This window comes from Melopsittacus undulatus, chromosome 4 (genome assembly GCF_012275295.1).
Source record: "Melopsittacus undulatus isolate bMelUnd1 chromosome 4, bMelUnd1.mat.Z, whole genome shotgun sequence".
Classification (NCBI taxonomy): Eukaryota; Metazoa; Chordata; class Aves; order Psittaciformes; family Psittaculidae; genus Melopsittacus; species Melopsittacus undulatus.
In genome coordinates this window covers 46,076,694-46,094,250 of record NC_047530.1, presented here as the reverse complement: position 1 = coordinate 46,094,250, position 17,557 = coordinate 46,076,694, and the positions used below count along the sequence as shown (strand labels likewise).

General features: G+C 42.4%; 1 protein-coding gene across 1 annotated transcript; it reads right to left on the bottom strand.

Annotated features, from left to right (window-relative positions):
- Positions 1–730: 730 nt before the first annotated feature.
- On the bottom strand, positions 731–16,664 carry THBS1 (thrombospondin 1). Its single transcript, XM_031049063.2, has 22 exons — positions 16,536–16,664; positions 16,293–16,383; positions 14,912–15,489; positions 14,293–14,368; positions 13,849–14,045; positions 13,530–13,655; positions 11,936–12,029; positions 11,448–11,621; positions 10,912–11,088; positions 10,411–10,584; positions 10,099–10,226; positions 9,827–9,979; positions 9,186–9,404; positions 8,558–8,665; positions 7,927–8,086; positions 7,434–7,552; positions 5,549–5,783; positions 4,875–5,102; positions 4,451–4,722; positions 4,039–4,136; positions 3,789–3,928; positions 731–3,119 (listed from the first exon to the last, which is right to left on the bottom strand). Exons 2-22 carry the CDS (start codon positions 16,357–16,359, stop codon positions 3,112–3,114), a joined length of 3,531 nt encoding a protein of 1,176 aa, XP_030904923.1. The 5' UTR covers positions 16,360–16,383; positions 16,536–16,664; the 3' UTR covers positions 731–3,111.
- Between the last annotated feature and the right edge of the window lie 893 nt (positions 16,665–17,557).

Genomic DNA, 17,557 nt, shown 5'->3' with positions numbered 1-17,557 from the left:
AAGATTTTTGTCCTTTTAATCTTTGTTCCTAATCGGATAAAATAAAATACTTGGGGCTGTTCTCAAAAGTTTAGTGACAGAAAAAATAGGGAAAATGTCATAGAGCAGGGCTCTTCAACATCAGGAAAAGTGGATGTAAAGATTTTTTTTGTACACCTGCAGGATCCCCTAAATACACTTATGTGGGTGTCTAGCACTCCTAATATAGCACCTGGCTTTGGTAAAAGGCTTATGGGACAAACTGCTGCTGCAAATAAAGAATGAGCAACTACTATTAACTGCTCTTATTTTTAGCAAGTTCCAGCAGCTGCCACAATGCTACACCATCAGCTTTTTGATCACACTAGAACTCTCAGTCTAGAAGAGATATTAACAGTTATTCAGATAGTCATCATGCTGCCTCTTTTCCCATGAAAAGGAAATAGGGATATGCCTGGCTGGGGATGATTGAAATCCCTGAAAGAGTATTTTGACTTGTGGCTGCATCATGGGCAGCATTGCTCTGTCTACAGTTACAGAAGTCTTCAATGAAGCCTTCAGAATCCAATTTGCCAGCTGTCCATGCCCCCTAATGGCAGGAAAAGCTGGGGTGAAAGCTGAGGTGCATCCCCTCATCATAGTTTTAATATAAAGAGGATAGAGAGGGCATGCTTTGAAGCCAAATTTGACAACATACTTCTGCTGAATCACTGTTACTACAAAACATGAATAAAACTATGGCTCAAAGGTGTAAATATAAATGTCCTTGTTGGTTTATTGTTCTTTGGATGTAAGAAGCTTTATTGTACAACTTACTTACACAACTTTAAAATGGAAAATGGTTAAAAATGTTTACAAAAAAGCATGTTCTTAGAAAATTATGCTAGCAAAAACATCTGGAGGAGGGAAGCAAAAAAAAAATCTTCAGTTCAGTGTGCAAACATTTTATAAAAATAGAAATACTAACTCTACAGGTAGCATTTCATGATAAATTATTTAAATAGCCTATCTACACAATTATGTGATTAACTATTACAATGGCAATGAGAAAAATAATTTATAAAAATACAAGCAATGGTATACAAGATGACAGGAAAAAATATAACACAACATTAGAAATTGTATCCGACTTTTTTTTTTCCAATGCCATTTCCTTACTGGGAATACATTTTCTGCAAAGAAATTTTGACTATGTACAGCATTAACGTTTTAGTACTACAGTAGCTTTAAAGTTTGTTAGACATTTGAACTCTGCTTTATCCAAAGGTTTTTCTCAGTCACACAACAATGAGGTAATATTTGTACGTAAAACTTTCACTGTGTTCATTTATTTTCCTTTTTTTGAAAAGGCAAGGAAATATAATAGGTATAAAGATGCTGCCCCTTCTGTTGGGGAAGAGTCTTCTTCTAAGGAAAATCAGGAAAATCAAGCCCTCTCCCTCTTTTGCAAGGTGCTCCTGACATTCTGTCTAGTCTGCGAAGAGTTCCTTCTTCTGTTGCCACACATGACTAGTTACAAGAATGAGTGTGCAGTGGCCCAAACAGCTGGTTTGAATGGTTACAGGTTGTGGTCATTGTGCCTCGCTGCAGTCTCCTCAGGATGGGTATTCTAGTTTTGTATCAGGCCCACTAACCAGTGGTAAAGCACTGCAGACAGTTCCCAGCACTAAATAACAGCTAAGATTGTAAATGCCATTCCTTTACCTCTAGGCTAGGGATGAGACAAGAACTGCTATCATCCCAAGGGACTTGAGTTTTAGCACTGCACAACAGTTGCCTCCCAGGCTACCAAGTGCCTTGCATAAAGGAAGAAAAAGCCAGCATTGAGCTCAGACTGAGAAAAACAAACATCCCATCCCCCACCACATCACTTCTCCCTGTGCCTCAAAGCCCTTATAGGAAAACTGGTCTTTGTAACAAATACATCAGCACTATCTGCTCCAGACAAGATGATTTTTTTTTCTCATCTAAACCCCCTCTAGTTTCCATATAGAACAGAGTTAATAAATAATCTGTATTTACAATCCAACAGTCATGAAGACTTGTAACAATGATTAGGTGGATAGTCTTGACGCATTTCTTGTTGCTTTAATCAATAATCCCTCAGTCGTTATAACATCAAGGATAGGTAAAAATAAATATTTTACAATTTCAGTATTTTATCTATAGGCCCCTTCCCCTCCCCTCCAAAGTGAGGGGATTAAAGCATCTATGGCATGTAGAAAAGGAATGTTTTCATTACTATTATAATTGTGCCTTTTTAACCATAAAAAGTGAAGCACCTGCTGGTTTCCTGAAGGACAGCAAAGTGCTAGCTGAGATGGTGGTGCGTTTTGGCACCATATATGAAATATTTAAAGGTAAGAAAGATCTGCATCTAAATCAGGAAAAAAAATAGAATCTAATTGTATATCCCAGTTCTCCCAAAGCTGATGTGATCCAGTGTGCCAGGTTTTATTCTCTTTTCTCCCCTCCCACCACAGGAATCAGTTTTAGGATATCTGCTTTGTCCTGTGTAATAGAGCAGTGATCTAGCTCACCACAAATGGAGCAAAAGGCTGTGTTTTGATCTGAAAGATATGACATGTAAAACTATAATAATTCCTCCAAGTTAAATTGATGTAAACCAAAGCAGTGCAGCTCTCATTACAAAAGTTCCTCTCCCCCATAAAGAATAAAAAGACTTGGAGTTCTCCCTCCCACCCAAAATCCCTTTTCCCCACACAATGAAAGGTCTTCAGTTTAAGTAGTCCACAGCACATCCAAAGATGTTCTTTTTACAAAATGCTACTCCATGGGACCTCCAGTTAGAAAGGCAGTGACACTGCACTGTGATAAACAGCAAACAAATGTCTTTCCTACTGAAAGTGTGCTTGTTCAATGAAGACAATTCTCATTTGCAAGACACATTTGTTTCCTTCCACTTCAGCAGAGGTCAGATACCAAGTATATTCTCACTTTCATACTCTCAAAAGCATTCTCTTGAGGCAGGTCATGTGTTTTGAGTCCGCATTTACACAGAAAGAAGAAAGGAAGGAATAATATAATGGTCCCAGGATTTGTAAGGCTAAACATTTCAGAAGGTGCAATACCAGCATTTTTAAATAGTCTCTGGATCCAATAACTTTGCGATTATGGATCTGTGAAAAAAAAAAAAAGAAAAATTTAAGATATTTAAATATTTCTGTGTATTATACGTGATTATGTCCAAGACATCAATCCCTACAGACATTCGTAAAGAATGTATTGGTAAAGACAACTGAAAGTGCTTAGGTACTTTCTTGCAATAGACTTCAGGATCTAGTCTATGTAACCACGTAACCATGACATAATAAAGTCATAATTTAAGAAGACTAGGGCACCTGGAAGTAGTCATATACCTCCACTATATTTCATTCCTGCAGTTTGTGGACAATCTTCTACTTTGCTTACTTTTAACAAAATCAGTGTTTTGCATGTCAGACACTATCCTCTTGTTTGCTAAAGCTGCATTTTCACTTTGGACCATCAGCTGTGCTGATTCATTTTAGAGTAATTTTGAATGATATTCAAGATATATTTTATATCTGGAGCTCAACATGGATTTCTGATACATCAAAGTAACAATAGATACATTTAGATTTTTTTACATTTAAGCTTTTAACTGTGAAAAGTTTCAGGAAGGTGTCTTATTTCTGTCTGCAGAACTTACTTGAGATTGACCCATAAAAGATCATGGGTGAACCTTCCCTCTTACTTCTTATTTTTTGATCCATTTTATTTTTCTTGAACCACTTATACAGACCTCTTAAAAGCAATGCCTTTCTTACCTCTGCATTCGTATTTAAGATCTGAGAAGAACACCATTTCTTGAGAAAAGACAAATAATCCTAGCCGACCACCAGCGTAAGTTTTATCATAAATTGGTCCTGAGTCCGCCATGATTTTCTTCCCTTCATACATTACAACCCTACAAAAAAATAATAGGTCAGCCATCTTTGATAAGCTTCTGTTAGGTTCATCTTTACAGACATCTACTTTCCTTGTGACAATGACTTCAGGTAAAAGGATGATGCTCACCTGATGTAACCAGTCTTTGGTCTATGGCTAAGACGCCATCTGTATGCAGTGAAGTCTTTCCAGCCTATGTGACGAGGGTCATGCCACAAAGTTCTCACCTACAAAAGAATATTTCTTTATTAACCAGAGGCCTGAGATAACATAGGCATTATTTTGAAATTGACTGCATTTGAATTTACTTTTAGATATGTAAATAAGGAACTACTCCACGATTAATGAAACAATGATCCACTGTGCTGAAAAGACTGTCTGCAGCATGCAGTCCTGTTAATTTTATACAGTATTTTGCAAGATTTCAAATACTTAGTTATCAGTCTTCACACCAAGACCACCACGCTGTTCTGATCAGCATGTACAGTGCCTACCCTGTTGGAAGAACACCCTTTCTTACAGTGCAGAATGCCACTCTTACCTGGCCAGGAGTGTTTCCTGTGTGCCAGAGAGCATTACGAAGGTGTTCTCCTGGACCAGTGGTGGAATTCACAACTTTGATGGAGAGGCCCGAGTAGCCTTGAGCTTTGGTTGGTGTGGAGTCCCAGTAAGACTGTGTGATCTGCTTCCACATGACAACATAGAAACGACTGCTGGATTGGTAGCCAAATACAAAGCCAGCATAATCATCATCCCTTTCTGTATTGATGAAGAAGGTGCCACTGAAGTCCACAGCATTGAATTCATCAAAACCTATGAAGCATTAAAGGAGAAATGTTTAGATGCCACTTGTTTGTAATTCTTAAACAACTCAATATCCCAGGTTCTCTTCCTCTCCCCACCCACAACCCAAAACCCAAAAAAGTAAGGTCTTTGTGTAACACAAGTTAAAGTTTTCCCCTTACCAACTGCAAGGCCAGGGTCACAGTTGACTGTCTGAACCAGTTCTTTACCCTGGTGACGAACAACCCAGTTTGGATCATTTTGGGATGTTCCTTTGGGATCCAGGGGAATCATCTGAAATTTTCGGAAATCAGTTTCACTAATGTCCACATTTTCAGGACAGATATCATCAATGTCTGGCACACTGTCTTGATCAAAGTCATCTTTGCAAGCATCTCCACGTCCATCACCTGCAGGACACAAGTAATTTACCATTATATCACTATTGCTGTTTACTTCCGAATCATACAACTGGGAGTTGTATTCTTAATTGCAGACCTATTACTGTCCAGGTACTACTGGCAGACACGGTACAGAAGCCACAACAGCTGCTGTATAAATGCCCTTTCACTCAAGCCTGATAGTACTTTAGGAATAAGTTGGGTATGTAGTCATTTTTACATTGCTCCTTACTCCTGAGGAGTACTATAACAATACAGACACTATCTTTTTGTTACTTGGAAGGTCTGTCCAACCCTAAATAGTGTAGAAACAAAACCAAACCAAAACAAAAACCCCAAACTGTCACAAAAACCACACACAAACAAAAAACCCCCCAAACCAACCAACCAAAACCCATGCATCAAAACTATTGGAAGATACTTTCAAAATATTACTATGATACTGGCCATCTTACCATCGGAGTCAGCTTGATCTGGGTTAGCCACCAATCTGCAGTTATCTTTGTCATCAGGGATACCATCATTGTCATCATCATGGTCACAGGCATCACCTTTTCCATCCTTGTCATGGTCAGCTTGATTAGCATTGGGCACGTAGGGGCAGTTATCAAGATTATTTTGATGGCCATCTTCATCTATGTCCTGGTTGTTGTCACACTGATCACCTATGCGGTCAGAATCAGCATCTTCCTAAGAAAGGAAAAAGACAAAGAACACTCAAAAAATCCACTTTAAAAAGGCTGAAGTATGTCTTAACAGCTAGAATTAACTGAAATTTCTGCTTGCTTTAGCAACAACTAAGATGGATGTAGTGAGGTATTAGGATTAATACATGCCTCCTTCAAGCTTCCTGTGTTAACTGCTTTCAGGCTGCTTTGGGATTGTCCTGGTTTTAATTTAAATCCACAGCAGCAGTAAGCAGCATAGTCATCTGATTCTTTTCCCTTCTGCCACATGTCTATCAGTAGTCCACCATACTGGACACTGGGTACTTCACCTCCTGCCATCTCTGGCAACTCTCTGGTTCCAAGTACCAGATAGGGTCAGACTACTCTGTACCTAGCCAGTAAAGACAGTAAAACATAGTCCGTCATGACTTTGTTTTACAGCTTCCACACCATATCATAAAAGCTTATAATGCTCTTCATGCCCCATGACTCATCTGTCGAGACAATTACTCCCTTAGTGATCAAGGACTGCATGAACTGCTGTGGATGCTGATCATGTATTTTAGCCAGTCATTTCTGATTTCAGAAGATGACGAAGCAAAAAAACACAAACCCAATCCAGTCATCCCTGAGGCTGCCTTAGGCTTTAGTCTAGTAGTCTTGTCAACAATGGTGAGTTACCTTGGTGCTGGTGTAGACAGAAGGCATACCACACAGTTTGAATACCTATTAATTCTGCTGTTTGAAACCTATTATTTCTGCTTCTAGAACTTGATTAGAAAAGTGTTCAAAAAAAAAAAGCCAAGCAAACCAACAAACCAAGCCCACTGGAGCCATATTAAGGTTTCAAAATGTCAGGAGAAACATTGTCTGGAAGGATCTTCAGGCACTTTTTACCCTTAGGAAGGGAAGTAGTAAAGAAAGCAAGAAAAAGCCTAAGAAATTTTGTATTATCTATTTAAATATTTCAAATAACTCTGCTTTTAGGCTACACTTTCCTCTGATTTGCAACACCTTTTCTAATCCTACAAACATTCCATGTATGTCACTGAAGCTATTAAACTAGAGCCTTGTAAATGAGAGGATGGCACAGGCTTCATCTACTGCTTCAGATGTTCTTGAACCAGTGAATTGTGTGAGAGGCTGATCCCCCTAGACTTTTATGAAGAGGAATTTTAATTCACAACGTGTTTTTTCCTCAGAGAAGAGCACCTCTGCTGCCTTTAACCTACTGGTTGGAAATGTGTATCTTTTGAAATGCAGCCATTTCAAACTTAAAGATTAAAGAGCAACTTTGTGTCCAAGTGAAAACAGCTCTTCAGGCTATGAAGCAAGTAGCTCCTACCTACCCATTTTTCATACAGTGCTCCCAGGACTTTCATATCCTCACTATGAGAATCACCACAACTGACAGGCCTAAGAAAGATTTAGGAGAGAAGCACCTACAACAGTCTCACAGATGTTCACTAGAGTCACTTTTCAGGAAATACCTAGCAACTGTTTGAATGGTGAAGGCATGTTACTTGATAAAGGCACCATTTGACAAATTAGTAAGAATGATTTGGAACATGTCAAATTTAAGTTGCCACTTGTTCAGATATTTTCTACAATACACAACATACTGTCTTTTTAATACCACCAGCCTTCTGTTTATACAATGTAAATCCCCTACCTGGTCAGGATTGTGTTCCAGTGGACAGTTATCACACTGATCTCCAACACCATCCAAGTCTGTGTCCCTCTGGTCTACATTGTAGACATATTGGCAGTTGTCCATTTCATTAAGGACCCCTATAAAATGAAGAAGAGCTCATGAATTAAAGTCAGACGGCTCCATGCTGCAGAGGACTGCATAAAACCATCACACTCTTCATAGTTTTTTGAAAGCATTGTGAGCAGCATTTGAAAGCTTTGAAACTTAACTCATTGCTAGCTCTGCCACACGCTTCTGTCCCTACTGTCTGCAAGAGCAGAGCCAGAATTCAGCTGTATCAAGATGTGTATATTTCAAAGTCAATTTCCCTTAACTGGTATATCAGTAATCTTATGTCCTGAAACCACCAGAGGAGAAATTTATGTGTTCATAGATGAAACATGAAAATTAGTACATTTCACCAATCTGTGATTAGAAAATCATCTAAAGTAGTGATTTAGACACCACCTACCATCACCATCAATATCCACTGCACATGCATCTCCTTCTCCATTGTTGTCAGTGTCAGTTTGATCAGGGTTGTGATTGTAGGGGCAGTTATCACAGCGGTCACCAACATCATCCCTGTCATAGTCATACTGCTGTGGGTTGTAGATGAATGGACAGTTGTCCTGCAAAAGCATGAAAAAAGGTCAGCCTTTAACAGAGAATCAAATTAAAGCTTTAACCAGATTCTGCTTATGCTATACGAAAGGAGAAATGAAGGCAGGGAAACAGTTAAATCTAGAATGCTTCTATCTCAAAACACGCCATTACTTCCTTGAGCATAGAAATGGCTGAGTTTAAAAAAAATAAACAATCAAACAAAAAGCCCAAACCAAAAAAACCTAATAAAACAAAATAATAAAAAACCCTCAAAAAAAACCCACCAAAAAACCCCCACTAAATAAAAAAGATGCATATTCACTTTCAAAGCTCAACAAGCTGCAGAAAGTTCATTTGCATAGTTAGACATATCAACAGTCAGTGCCAGCAATTTCCTATGGTCCTCTCAAGAATAAGGTTAGAATCTACACCCCAGCTTAGAAGGAAGGTGAATAAGAAAGCTATATTCTCAAGGCTCATCTTTTATGTTGTCTTACCCGATCATCAGGGATGCTATCGTCATCATCATCATTGTCACAGGCATCACCAATCCCATCCTTATCATAGTCTTCCTGCCCAGAGTTGGGCAGATTAGGGCAGTTATCCTAACAGGAGGAAGAATACAGATGAGGTTACTCCTGGCACGATTACAACAATGATTTTAGCACGTAATTTCTAATTATTAGGCAAAGTCATAATGCCTCTGTCAAGTAACTGTTATCTTACTGTAACTGTCTCAGACTTATCCTCACAGTAATTACTAGCTAAAATTTAGAGGGCCATAGTTCAAACCATTTTTAAAAACAAAGATTTGGCTGCTTTTCAGAATCTTACCCTCTTTCCTTCCTCTGGAGCACAGCTGATATAGGCATAAACTAAGCTAGAGTCTTCCTAGAACATTTATAACATACATTTATAGTTTTCTCAGGCTTCATTTTTTTCCCATATTGCAAGGGCATCTAAAGCAACAGCAAGAGTCTCCTAGCAGTATACTTGACAGAGAGGATAGCTTAATAGCTCAAACTAGACAGAGACTTGCTTCATACCTCAAACCTAACATCTTTTGTACATTTATTAGATAGACAAGCTGTTATAACGGTAGATCAGAAAACAGGATAAACGTACTTTTTTACAGTGGTAAGTGGCATTGGCAACACAAACAAGGTTCTCATTTGGCCATCCATCCAAGTCAGTATCTTCTCCACAGATTATACCATTTCCAGCATAGCCTGGTTTACATTCACAGCGATACATGGGGTCACTGAAGTGGCCGAGGTAATTGCATTTGGCATTCTTGTTGCAGTCATGTGTTCCATCTGTGCATGGATTACGTGGCTTGCAGACCTAGAAGACCACACAGAAATTAAGTCCACTAGAAACATGTTTTTATCCCTAATTTTTTTTCCCCAGAGATTCAAATAAAACATGGACAGTACATGTTTATTTTGATCAGAGATCCTTCAATCAGGAAGGAAAAGGTCTCATACATTACATTCTTCCACTCCACAAATCCAGTAGCAGTCTTAGCAGCAATGATTATTTTTCTTGTTCAAACCCTATTAATTTTCAAATGGAACCAAGCACTACAAAAATCTCTAAGCCACTTAAAACTCATTTTGAACTCAAACTACTTAATGCTTCTCTTCTGAATCACAGAGGATGGCATTTTACTAAATGTGCCAAGTCCTTCTTCCCTAAAATGCTTTCTGTGGTTAAGAAACTGTGTGAGATTTCATAACTCAGAATAACTCTCAAGTTGACAATACCTGTTTGTTAGCCATGGCATCCTCAACACTGCGACCAAATGGCTGTGTCCCAGTGAAACGTGGCGGACAAGGAAGACAGTTGTAACCAGGTTCAGTATTCTCGCACCTGTGCACTCCATTAAAGACAAAGCAGGCATCAGGAACCTCTTTGCACTGAAATACAAGATTGAGATAGAGGAAAACAATGGTTAGCATTATAAACCACTGTGATTTTATGCCCCCTTCCCATCTTCTTTCACTCCTTTTCAAGGGGAAAACCCTAGTCTTCTTACCTCATCAATATCTTGGCAGTGGATACCATCACCATGGTAACCAGGAGGACAGGCACCACACTTCCAGGAACCATCAGGGGAGCTGGTACATGTAGTCCCCGCAAAGCAGGGATTAGACAAACACCCATCTGAGAAACAAATAAGAAATTGTTAAGATGAGGGACATTTGCCATGCTGCTACAGTGCTGTATTTGGCTCATATGCTGGCTTGGAATTCTAGCACTTGTGTCTTAGACTTATGTCAAAGTTTTTAATCAGTATTTCCAAGCCTGTACACAAACATCAGATGTTTATGGAAAAATGAATACTCACCAATTGGACAGTCCTGTTTGTTGCAAACCTGAGTCCCTCTAGCTTCACCAACACAAGTCTTCCCACCATACTGAGGCTCAGGATTATTGCAGAGACGGCTACGTTTTTGAAGTCCTCCTCCACATGTCACTGTGCAAGCATCCCATGGAGACCATGGTCCCCAGTTGCCATTAACTAAAGGAAGATAAAAGTTAGAAGTCATGTATAGCTTTAAATTCAGTGGTGCAACTAGTTTCTTCCTGACTAAGGGCTATTACTTTTGTTGTGAGAGCACTTCAGACATTGTTCAGACAGAACTGACAGAGTTAATGGACTCTACTGAAAAGCCATAGAAGACAGTTTCATGTAAACAGATCAGTTTCACCTGAAACTAACCTGTGATGTTTTAGCTAGTCCACCCCTAAGTTTAAAAGGGGAATATTACTAGAGCTAGACTATATAGCAACTACTCAGGAAGTTCACCATTTAAGCTACTGGAAGTTACCACATGGATGCACTTACTTGGGCAAGGATCTTTCTGGCAGGGTTTGTTTTCTCGTGCCTCACCCTCACAAGGTTTGCCATTCAGCTGTGGTACTGGTGAGTTGCAGAGACGAATTCTCGTGATGATGCCCGTGCCACAAGTGACAGAACACGATGACCATGGTGACCAGTGACTCCAGCCACCATCCTGTTTAACTGCAAGAGAGAGATGTCCGTTATTAATAGAGTTTCTGAAGAATGCACTTCAGCTGCACAACACCTTGGACATAGCCAGTACCAGAACTGTACCAGACTCCATAGGTATTGGATAGCCTCAGCACTGTCACTAGAGAAACTGTATACCTAAACTGCCTCAAATTTTGCCCTGGGAGCAATGCCCAAACATGCCTATTTACTGCATTAGGTATCTGGAACCCTTTACCTGATTAATTTAGATCCTTAAAGTCATTGCTCCTTCCTCGTGACAGAGCTTACATGGTAATCTTTGCTGTTAACATTAAGCCAATAAAAGCATCCTGCATTTTATTACCAGTGTGAGTAAATCAAGTACTTACATCTCTTATCACATTCCTGAAGGTGGCAAGTTCGAGTCTGTACAGAAGACCCTTCGCAGCGGTTATTGAGACTGTCACAGGATCGTCCTCTCTGCTGAATCCCATTCCCACAGGTCACAGAACACGAAGTCCATTCAGACCAAGGAGACCACCCATCATCTGCATAGTCGCTAGCTGCAGAGAGATACAGCTGTGAATAAAACTGCAGCTGTATATTTTTCTATAGCTTTTTCTCCCACTCTTCACAAAAGAGACACAGCTGTCCTCAAAACCTCAGGCATCTTCCTTTCTTATACAAGACAAAGGCCAAAACCTCGAATTTTTCAGTGCTCACATGCATTACCTAAATGGTTAACCCCACAGAGGCATCAGGGTAGCCTTACTCCAGTGATGCAAGGTTATATCCAGTTGTTGTATACTTTAGAGCAGCATGTGTCTAGCTAGATGAAGCCAACTGCAATACAAGTATGAAGGCATTAAGTACTTACGCCAGCATCGAGGGCAGCACTCCCCATCAGGCACAGTGGCATTGGAACAAGGCATGAGAGGACAGGAGACTTTTCGGCATATAGTTGCTGAATTCTACAATGAATCGTGAGAATTGAAATAAGTGGAATATAAATGATGTCCGGCGTCTGGTTAAGTGATCAGAGATCTTTTCTGCAGCACTTCAAGATTCAATAGCACCTCTAAAGTAGAGTATTTAGAGCTAATACAACAGGGTAGTCCCAGGTATTTTCAGTCCAACTTCATTTCACTCCCATTCTCACTCATTATTTGTCCACCAAGAGCAGGAGTATATTGGTTTTGCAGAAGTTGATGAAGAGTAGCTACCAGATGCTGGCTAGAGTAAAAATTATCACGTGATACCTCAAGTATAAGGTCAGACTTCAAGGGAATGAAACAAGAACGAGAAGCCAACTTTCTTTTCATTTTATATGAGTTTAAGCTGATTATACAGTAAAGATAAAATGAGTTTGGTGGACTCTGTTCAAGAGCCATGAAATATGTAACTTATACTTAGAGGTCTTTGATATTTAAGCCAAACAGGCAGGGTAAGAACATACACCTCCAATCTCGGTAAGAGCTAAAGGGCAGTCTGTAGTTTTGCTCCGAGAAGGTAGCAGCTTGGTCAGGAGAATTCTCTCATGATTACTATTTTAATCTTCCCAAGCAAATGACCACATTAAGGCAATTACAGCTAACATTGAGTAACTGGGTTGGTAGGAAAAAGGCAAATGCAGAAGTCACGGTATCATTTTCTGGTTACAAGACAAAAGATGTAGAGAACTATATAAGCATGTGCAGGTCTTGGCAAGATGCCTTAGACTGCATATGTACAAATATTCAGGCTTTAGTTTCTAAACAGCAGCAGGCTAGTTAACATACTCTTCAGTAGACTGGTACTCCACAGTGGGAGCAAGCAAAGAGTTTAAAGAAACTAAGAAATTGTACATTTTGGTGTACTTTTACAACATTCTACAGTAGTGGAACACAAAACATAAGTATGTTGCCAGGCAATCCTGGGATTTAAATAGCTAACCTGAAATCTGCTGCTTCATATAATCTGTGACTGCTAATAGGACACAACTAGAAGCATTTGTTAGGTAGAGAAAAAAAATAATCTTAAGTTTCAGACTATTTACAAAATACTAGAATGCCTTTTCCTATGAAGCCAGCAAGAGGATCAGTAAGTACAGAATATGGATCTAAAGTATTCTAGGGAGCAAAGCTAATAGTACTATAAATGTGTTCTACTGATGATGACTTTTAGTTTACTTATGGGCTTATATAAAGGATACAGGCATTCCCTAAATTAAGGAACTAAAAGTGATTTTAAAGCTGTATCATCGTGATGTTATGTGTAATTTTCTAAAATACTGCTGTTGTAACACTGCATGAAAGCTGCTTTTATACCAGAGATCTTGTAGGGTGAAGTAAACTGAATAATTCTTTGACTACTGCAGTATGCCCATTTCTGTGCAGGATTCGCTCTTTCTTAAAGAGTGTCATTTAGAAATATCTGTTAATTTCAACTCATGAACTTATATACAGAGGATTTATGAATGTGAGGAATCTCACCTGGCAGGTACATTCAGTGCAGCTGTCAATAGTCCACTCTTCTTTATTTTTGTGCAAGATTCCATTATGAATGCACACTCCGGGTGTGATCTGGACTACTTTGGCAATGAGTTCATTTTCTTCAGTCTTGGAGGGGGAGGGAGAGAAAGCAGGAAGAAAAGCAGAGAGAAGGTACTTAGAAATTAATGCAGAAAACACCCTTTTCCACAAAAGTCACAGTAAAGTTATTACTGTTTATCGAGTCTCTCAAAGGACAGGTTATAATTCATTCACTAAGTGCCAGTTAATCAAAGGTACCATGAATTTAACCAACACTCACCACTTTGCGAACTCTGTCTTGAAGTGTTGTAACCATGGACCGGAGCCCTTGCAGTTCCACAAACATATTTGTTAGCTCATCACAGGAAAAACCACAGACTGCTTGAATGTCCTTTGTTTTATGGCCAATGTAATTAGTGCGGATAGCTGGGCTTGAACCATTGATAGGGTTGTCCAAAGTAATGATCGCACTAGTGGCTAAGAGACACAAACGCACATAAAATAAATGCATTTTTAACCATGTGCATTTATTATTTTAGGGTAATACCTGCTAAACAGCTGCCACCAGATTCACTAGGTTGCCTGCAGAAATCTAATCATATTTCTTATGCAATGTGGATTTGCACATCAGCATATTTCTGAGTTCTGTTTCAACTTGTCTTTCTAATGCAATGAGGAATCTTATTTTTAATAGGTCACTGGATTTGAAAGATTGCAAACTTACAGCTGGAGCAGCCTTTGTTCCTCAAGATAGTTTCCAGGGTTGTTCCAAACACAAACCGCACATTCTGCAGCAGTCCCTGTGGACAGAGGAAGAATTACAACCACTTGCAGAAATGCAAGGTAAAGTACAGTTTGCATTCAGAGAGCTTGGATGCACTTACAGTCACATAAGTTTATTAGGAGTAATTTCATGACAGACAAACGGTAAAGTGCAACATGTTGCTTTATTCTCCTATATGATGACAAGACCTGCTTCCTAACATTCTTATCCTTAACCATAAGGATCTGGCAGCTCTCCAGGCAGGAAGGAAAAACCCCAGGAATTTCTGAATCTCGTATAAGAAGATTCAGAATTTGAGCAGTGAAACTACAACTACCTGTTTGGAAGATTCAGTGCCTTCTCATTGCTGCAGGAAGTTCTCTCCCTGCAAATCTAATGCTTCACCCTTCAAATTCCAATACTAAAGTTTAGTAGATTTAGAGATGGTCCTTATCAGATGAGCACAAACCAGTCAGAACCCCTTCTCCCTGACTCTGCAGCTATTTAGGATGGTTGAGTACTAACACACCTCAGGGCAGATGTTTGAAAACACAAGACGAAATATCAGTGAAAGCCTTACCTGGAAGTTGTCATTGACTCCCCCTTTGGCAATGCGGAGCCTGGCACTGCTGGCCAAGTCCCTAGTGAAGATATTCTGGATGGGGATGTCCAGTTCAGCATTCTCCATTTTCTCACACCCAACATAGAGCTGAGCTCTGTCTTCCTGCACAAACAGGGTGATATTCTTCCAGTGTCCTGTAGCTAGCAAGGCATCCTCTACTGACACTATCTGCTGCTTGCCATCACCAGAAAGGCTCAGGTCCAGGGTGCCTGCCTTGCCGTTTGATACTAGACTGAAGACATGACCAGAGCCATCTTTCTGTTCCACGGACAGCAGTGTGCCTCTACTCTTCTTAGCTTGTCGGAGAGTGGCCAGAAGGATGAAGCCCTTCTCAGTGTGGATAGCATCTAATAAGTCTTGGAACTTTGAGTCCGGGACAGGAGGGATGCGACTGGCGTCTTCAATGCGATAAGCAGGGCTGGAGGGTTCCGGTCCCTTCACCAGGTGCACCCCGGGTGCCCGGCGCCCAGCTCCCTTCCGAATTAAGCCAATGAGCTCAAAGAGATCGAAGACGCTGTTGTCATCGCTCCTGGACTCTGCAGAGATCAGAACAGGATACATGAGCAAGGGACAAGAAGAAGCAGAACAGATGCTCAGGACTGTTTAACATACTGTTAACGTACATAGTGCATATGGTGGACAAGAAGAAGCAGAACAGATGCTCAGGACTGTTTAACATACTGTTAACATACATAGTGCATATGGTGTGAGAAACAGCACCTCACATCAGAGTACAGACATAGCCCCAAGGATACAGCAGTCCCACCAGGAGCTGCTGTGTGGTAGTTTATGTGAATTCTTGTACAGGAGCCAGTCAGCACAGGAGTGCCAAGTACCTGCTGATCAACACACAAAGGTAGCAACTGTTCTGGCACCTCAGTAGGCTCTGGTGGAGAGGTGACAGCAGAAGCCCATGCTGCAATGTTGCTGTACTGGGGCTTGAAACGGGGCTTGCCTAGCCCAGCTGGGTGACAGCAAGCACAGCAGCAGATCCTCTATGGCACCATAACAGCAATCTACAGCCCCATTCCTTCTTCAGCCAGTTCCTACATCAAGTTCCCACTTTCCTCTGCCCAGTGCAGAGGGGTACAAGCCATATACTTCACTCCTGGAGACTGAATTCCTATTCCTGAAGGTTACACCAACTCCACACTAGAGAAAGTTTCCTATCTGCAACCAGCTGATACTAAGGTTAAAAGTTTTTGCTCATTGACAGCTTTGTCACTTCACCACCGAACGCAAGTTCAACCGCGTACATAGACACCAAGAAGTGTTTTCTTTCCCCCACCCCACTTCCCTTCCCTGTCTGATCTGAGCGCCGGCACGGGTCTGGTCTTACCTGCAGTACGCTTGGCCTCCGAGCCGCAGAGCAGGAGGAGCAGGCAGAGCGCAGCTGTTGGCCCCATGGCACAGAGCTCCCTCTAAACAGCCTAGGGATAGCCACAAGAAGAAGGTCACCGTGCTGCCGCCGCACCGGCGGCTCCCGAGGCTCCCCGGAGACGGGAGGCAGCCGGGACGGGACAGATACCCTGCTGCCGTCGCAGGGGACAGCGAAGGAGACGGGAGCCGCTTCAGCACTTACCTGTGGGGAGAGCGATCGGGGTGGGCAGCGCCGGCCTCCCGCACCTCCGAGTATCGGCGGCTAGTATCCTCGGGGACCCACCGACTGTCCCGGCGAGAGAAGGCAGGCGGGCGAGCAGCAGCAGAGATCGCGGCGCTGCCGGGGCACTAGAGCACGGCCGCCGCACGCCGCTTTAAAGAGTGGCTCGCATTCCTCTGCTCGGGGCTGGCCAATCAGCGGCGGCGGGGCAGGAAGCGGGGGGCGGGGGCCGGGCGGCTCCGATCCCGCAGACAACTTTCCGCAGGGCCAGGGGCGGGCGGGGTGCGCTGCCGCCGCCGCCGGTACCCCGGTCGGTACGCCCCGCTGGCCGGCAGCGGGCGGTGCAGTGCGCGGCCTCGCCGCTTGGGGGCGCCCCGCGAGCTCGCACGGAGCTTGCTCTGCAGCCCCCGCAGAGAGTGACGCCGCCGGCTCCCGCCGCCTTCCTGCCGCCGGCCCTCGTTTCCCGAACCGGCAGAGTCGCGCCTGGCACCCGTTCCCCCCCCCCCCCCCCCCCCCCCCCCGACCTAGTGCCGCTCTCCAGCCCTCGGCCCCGGCCGCTCGCTCGCACTGAGGAGCGCGGGTGTCCTGGCCTTCTCCGTCCGCCAGCCAGCGGCCGCCGGGCATCCCCCTGCAGGGGTCTGCCGGCGGCTCGGCCGCGGCGTACAGTAAACGTGTGCCTAACACCGCTATCCGGCTGTCTTGAAACACTGAGTGAGAGCAGCCTACACTTAATTAACTTAATTCAGTTAGTGAAAGGCTTCTCTTCCTGCCCGCCGGCCGGAGCACACAGCACCGTGAGACTGGGATCACGAAAGGGGAATACATTCTAGCTAGACAGTGCAGGGTCGTGTCGGGGAAGAGGAGAGGGCGGCAAGGAGGAAGGCGGGCGGGGGGAGCGGAACCTGGCGCCTTCCCACTCCTCTGGTGCTTGTCGCTGCAGGAGCGTGCCCGGGGATGACCCTCGGTTCAGGACTGCCCTTGGGGTGAGGTGACTAATGCTGCTC

Excerpts from the sequence above, each read along its gene's own strand:
- THBS1 (XM_031049063.2), bottom strand. The coding sequence starts at position 16,359 with ATGGGGCCAACAGCTGCGCTCTGCCTGCTCCTCCTGCTCTGCGGCTCG. Across the intron at positions 11,089-11,447 it reads TCAGGAATGTGATAAGAGAT|TTAAACAGGATGGTGGCTGG; the intron begins GTAAGTACTTGA and ends TCTCTCTTGCAG. Across the intron at positions 9,980-10,098 it reads ACTGCCAAGATATTGATGAG|TGCAAAGAGGTTCCTGATGC; the intron begins GTAAGAAGACTA and ends CTTGTATTTCAG.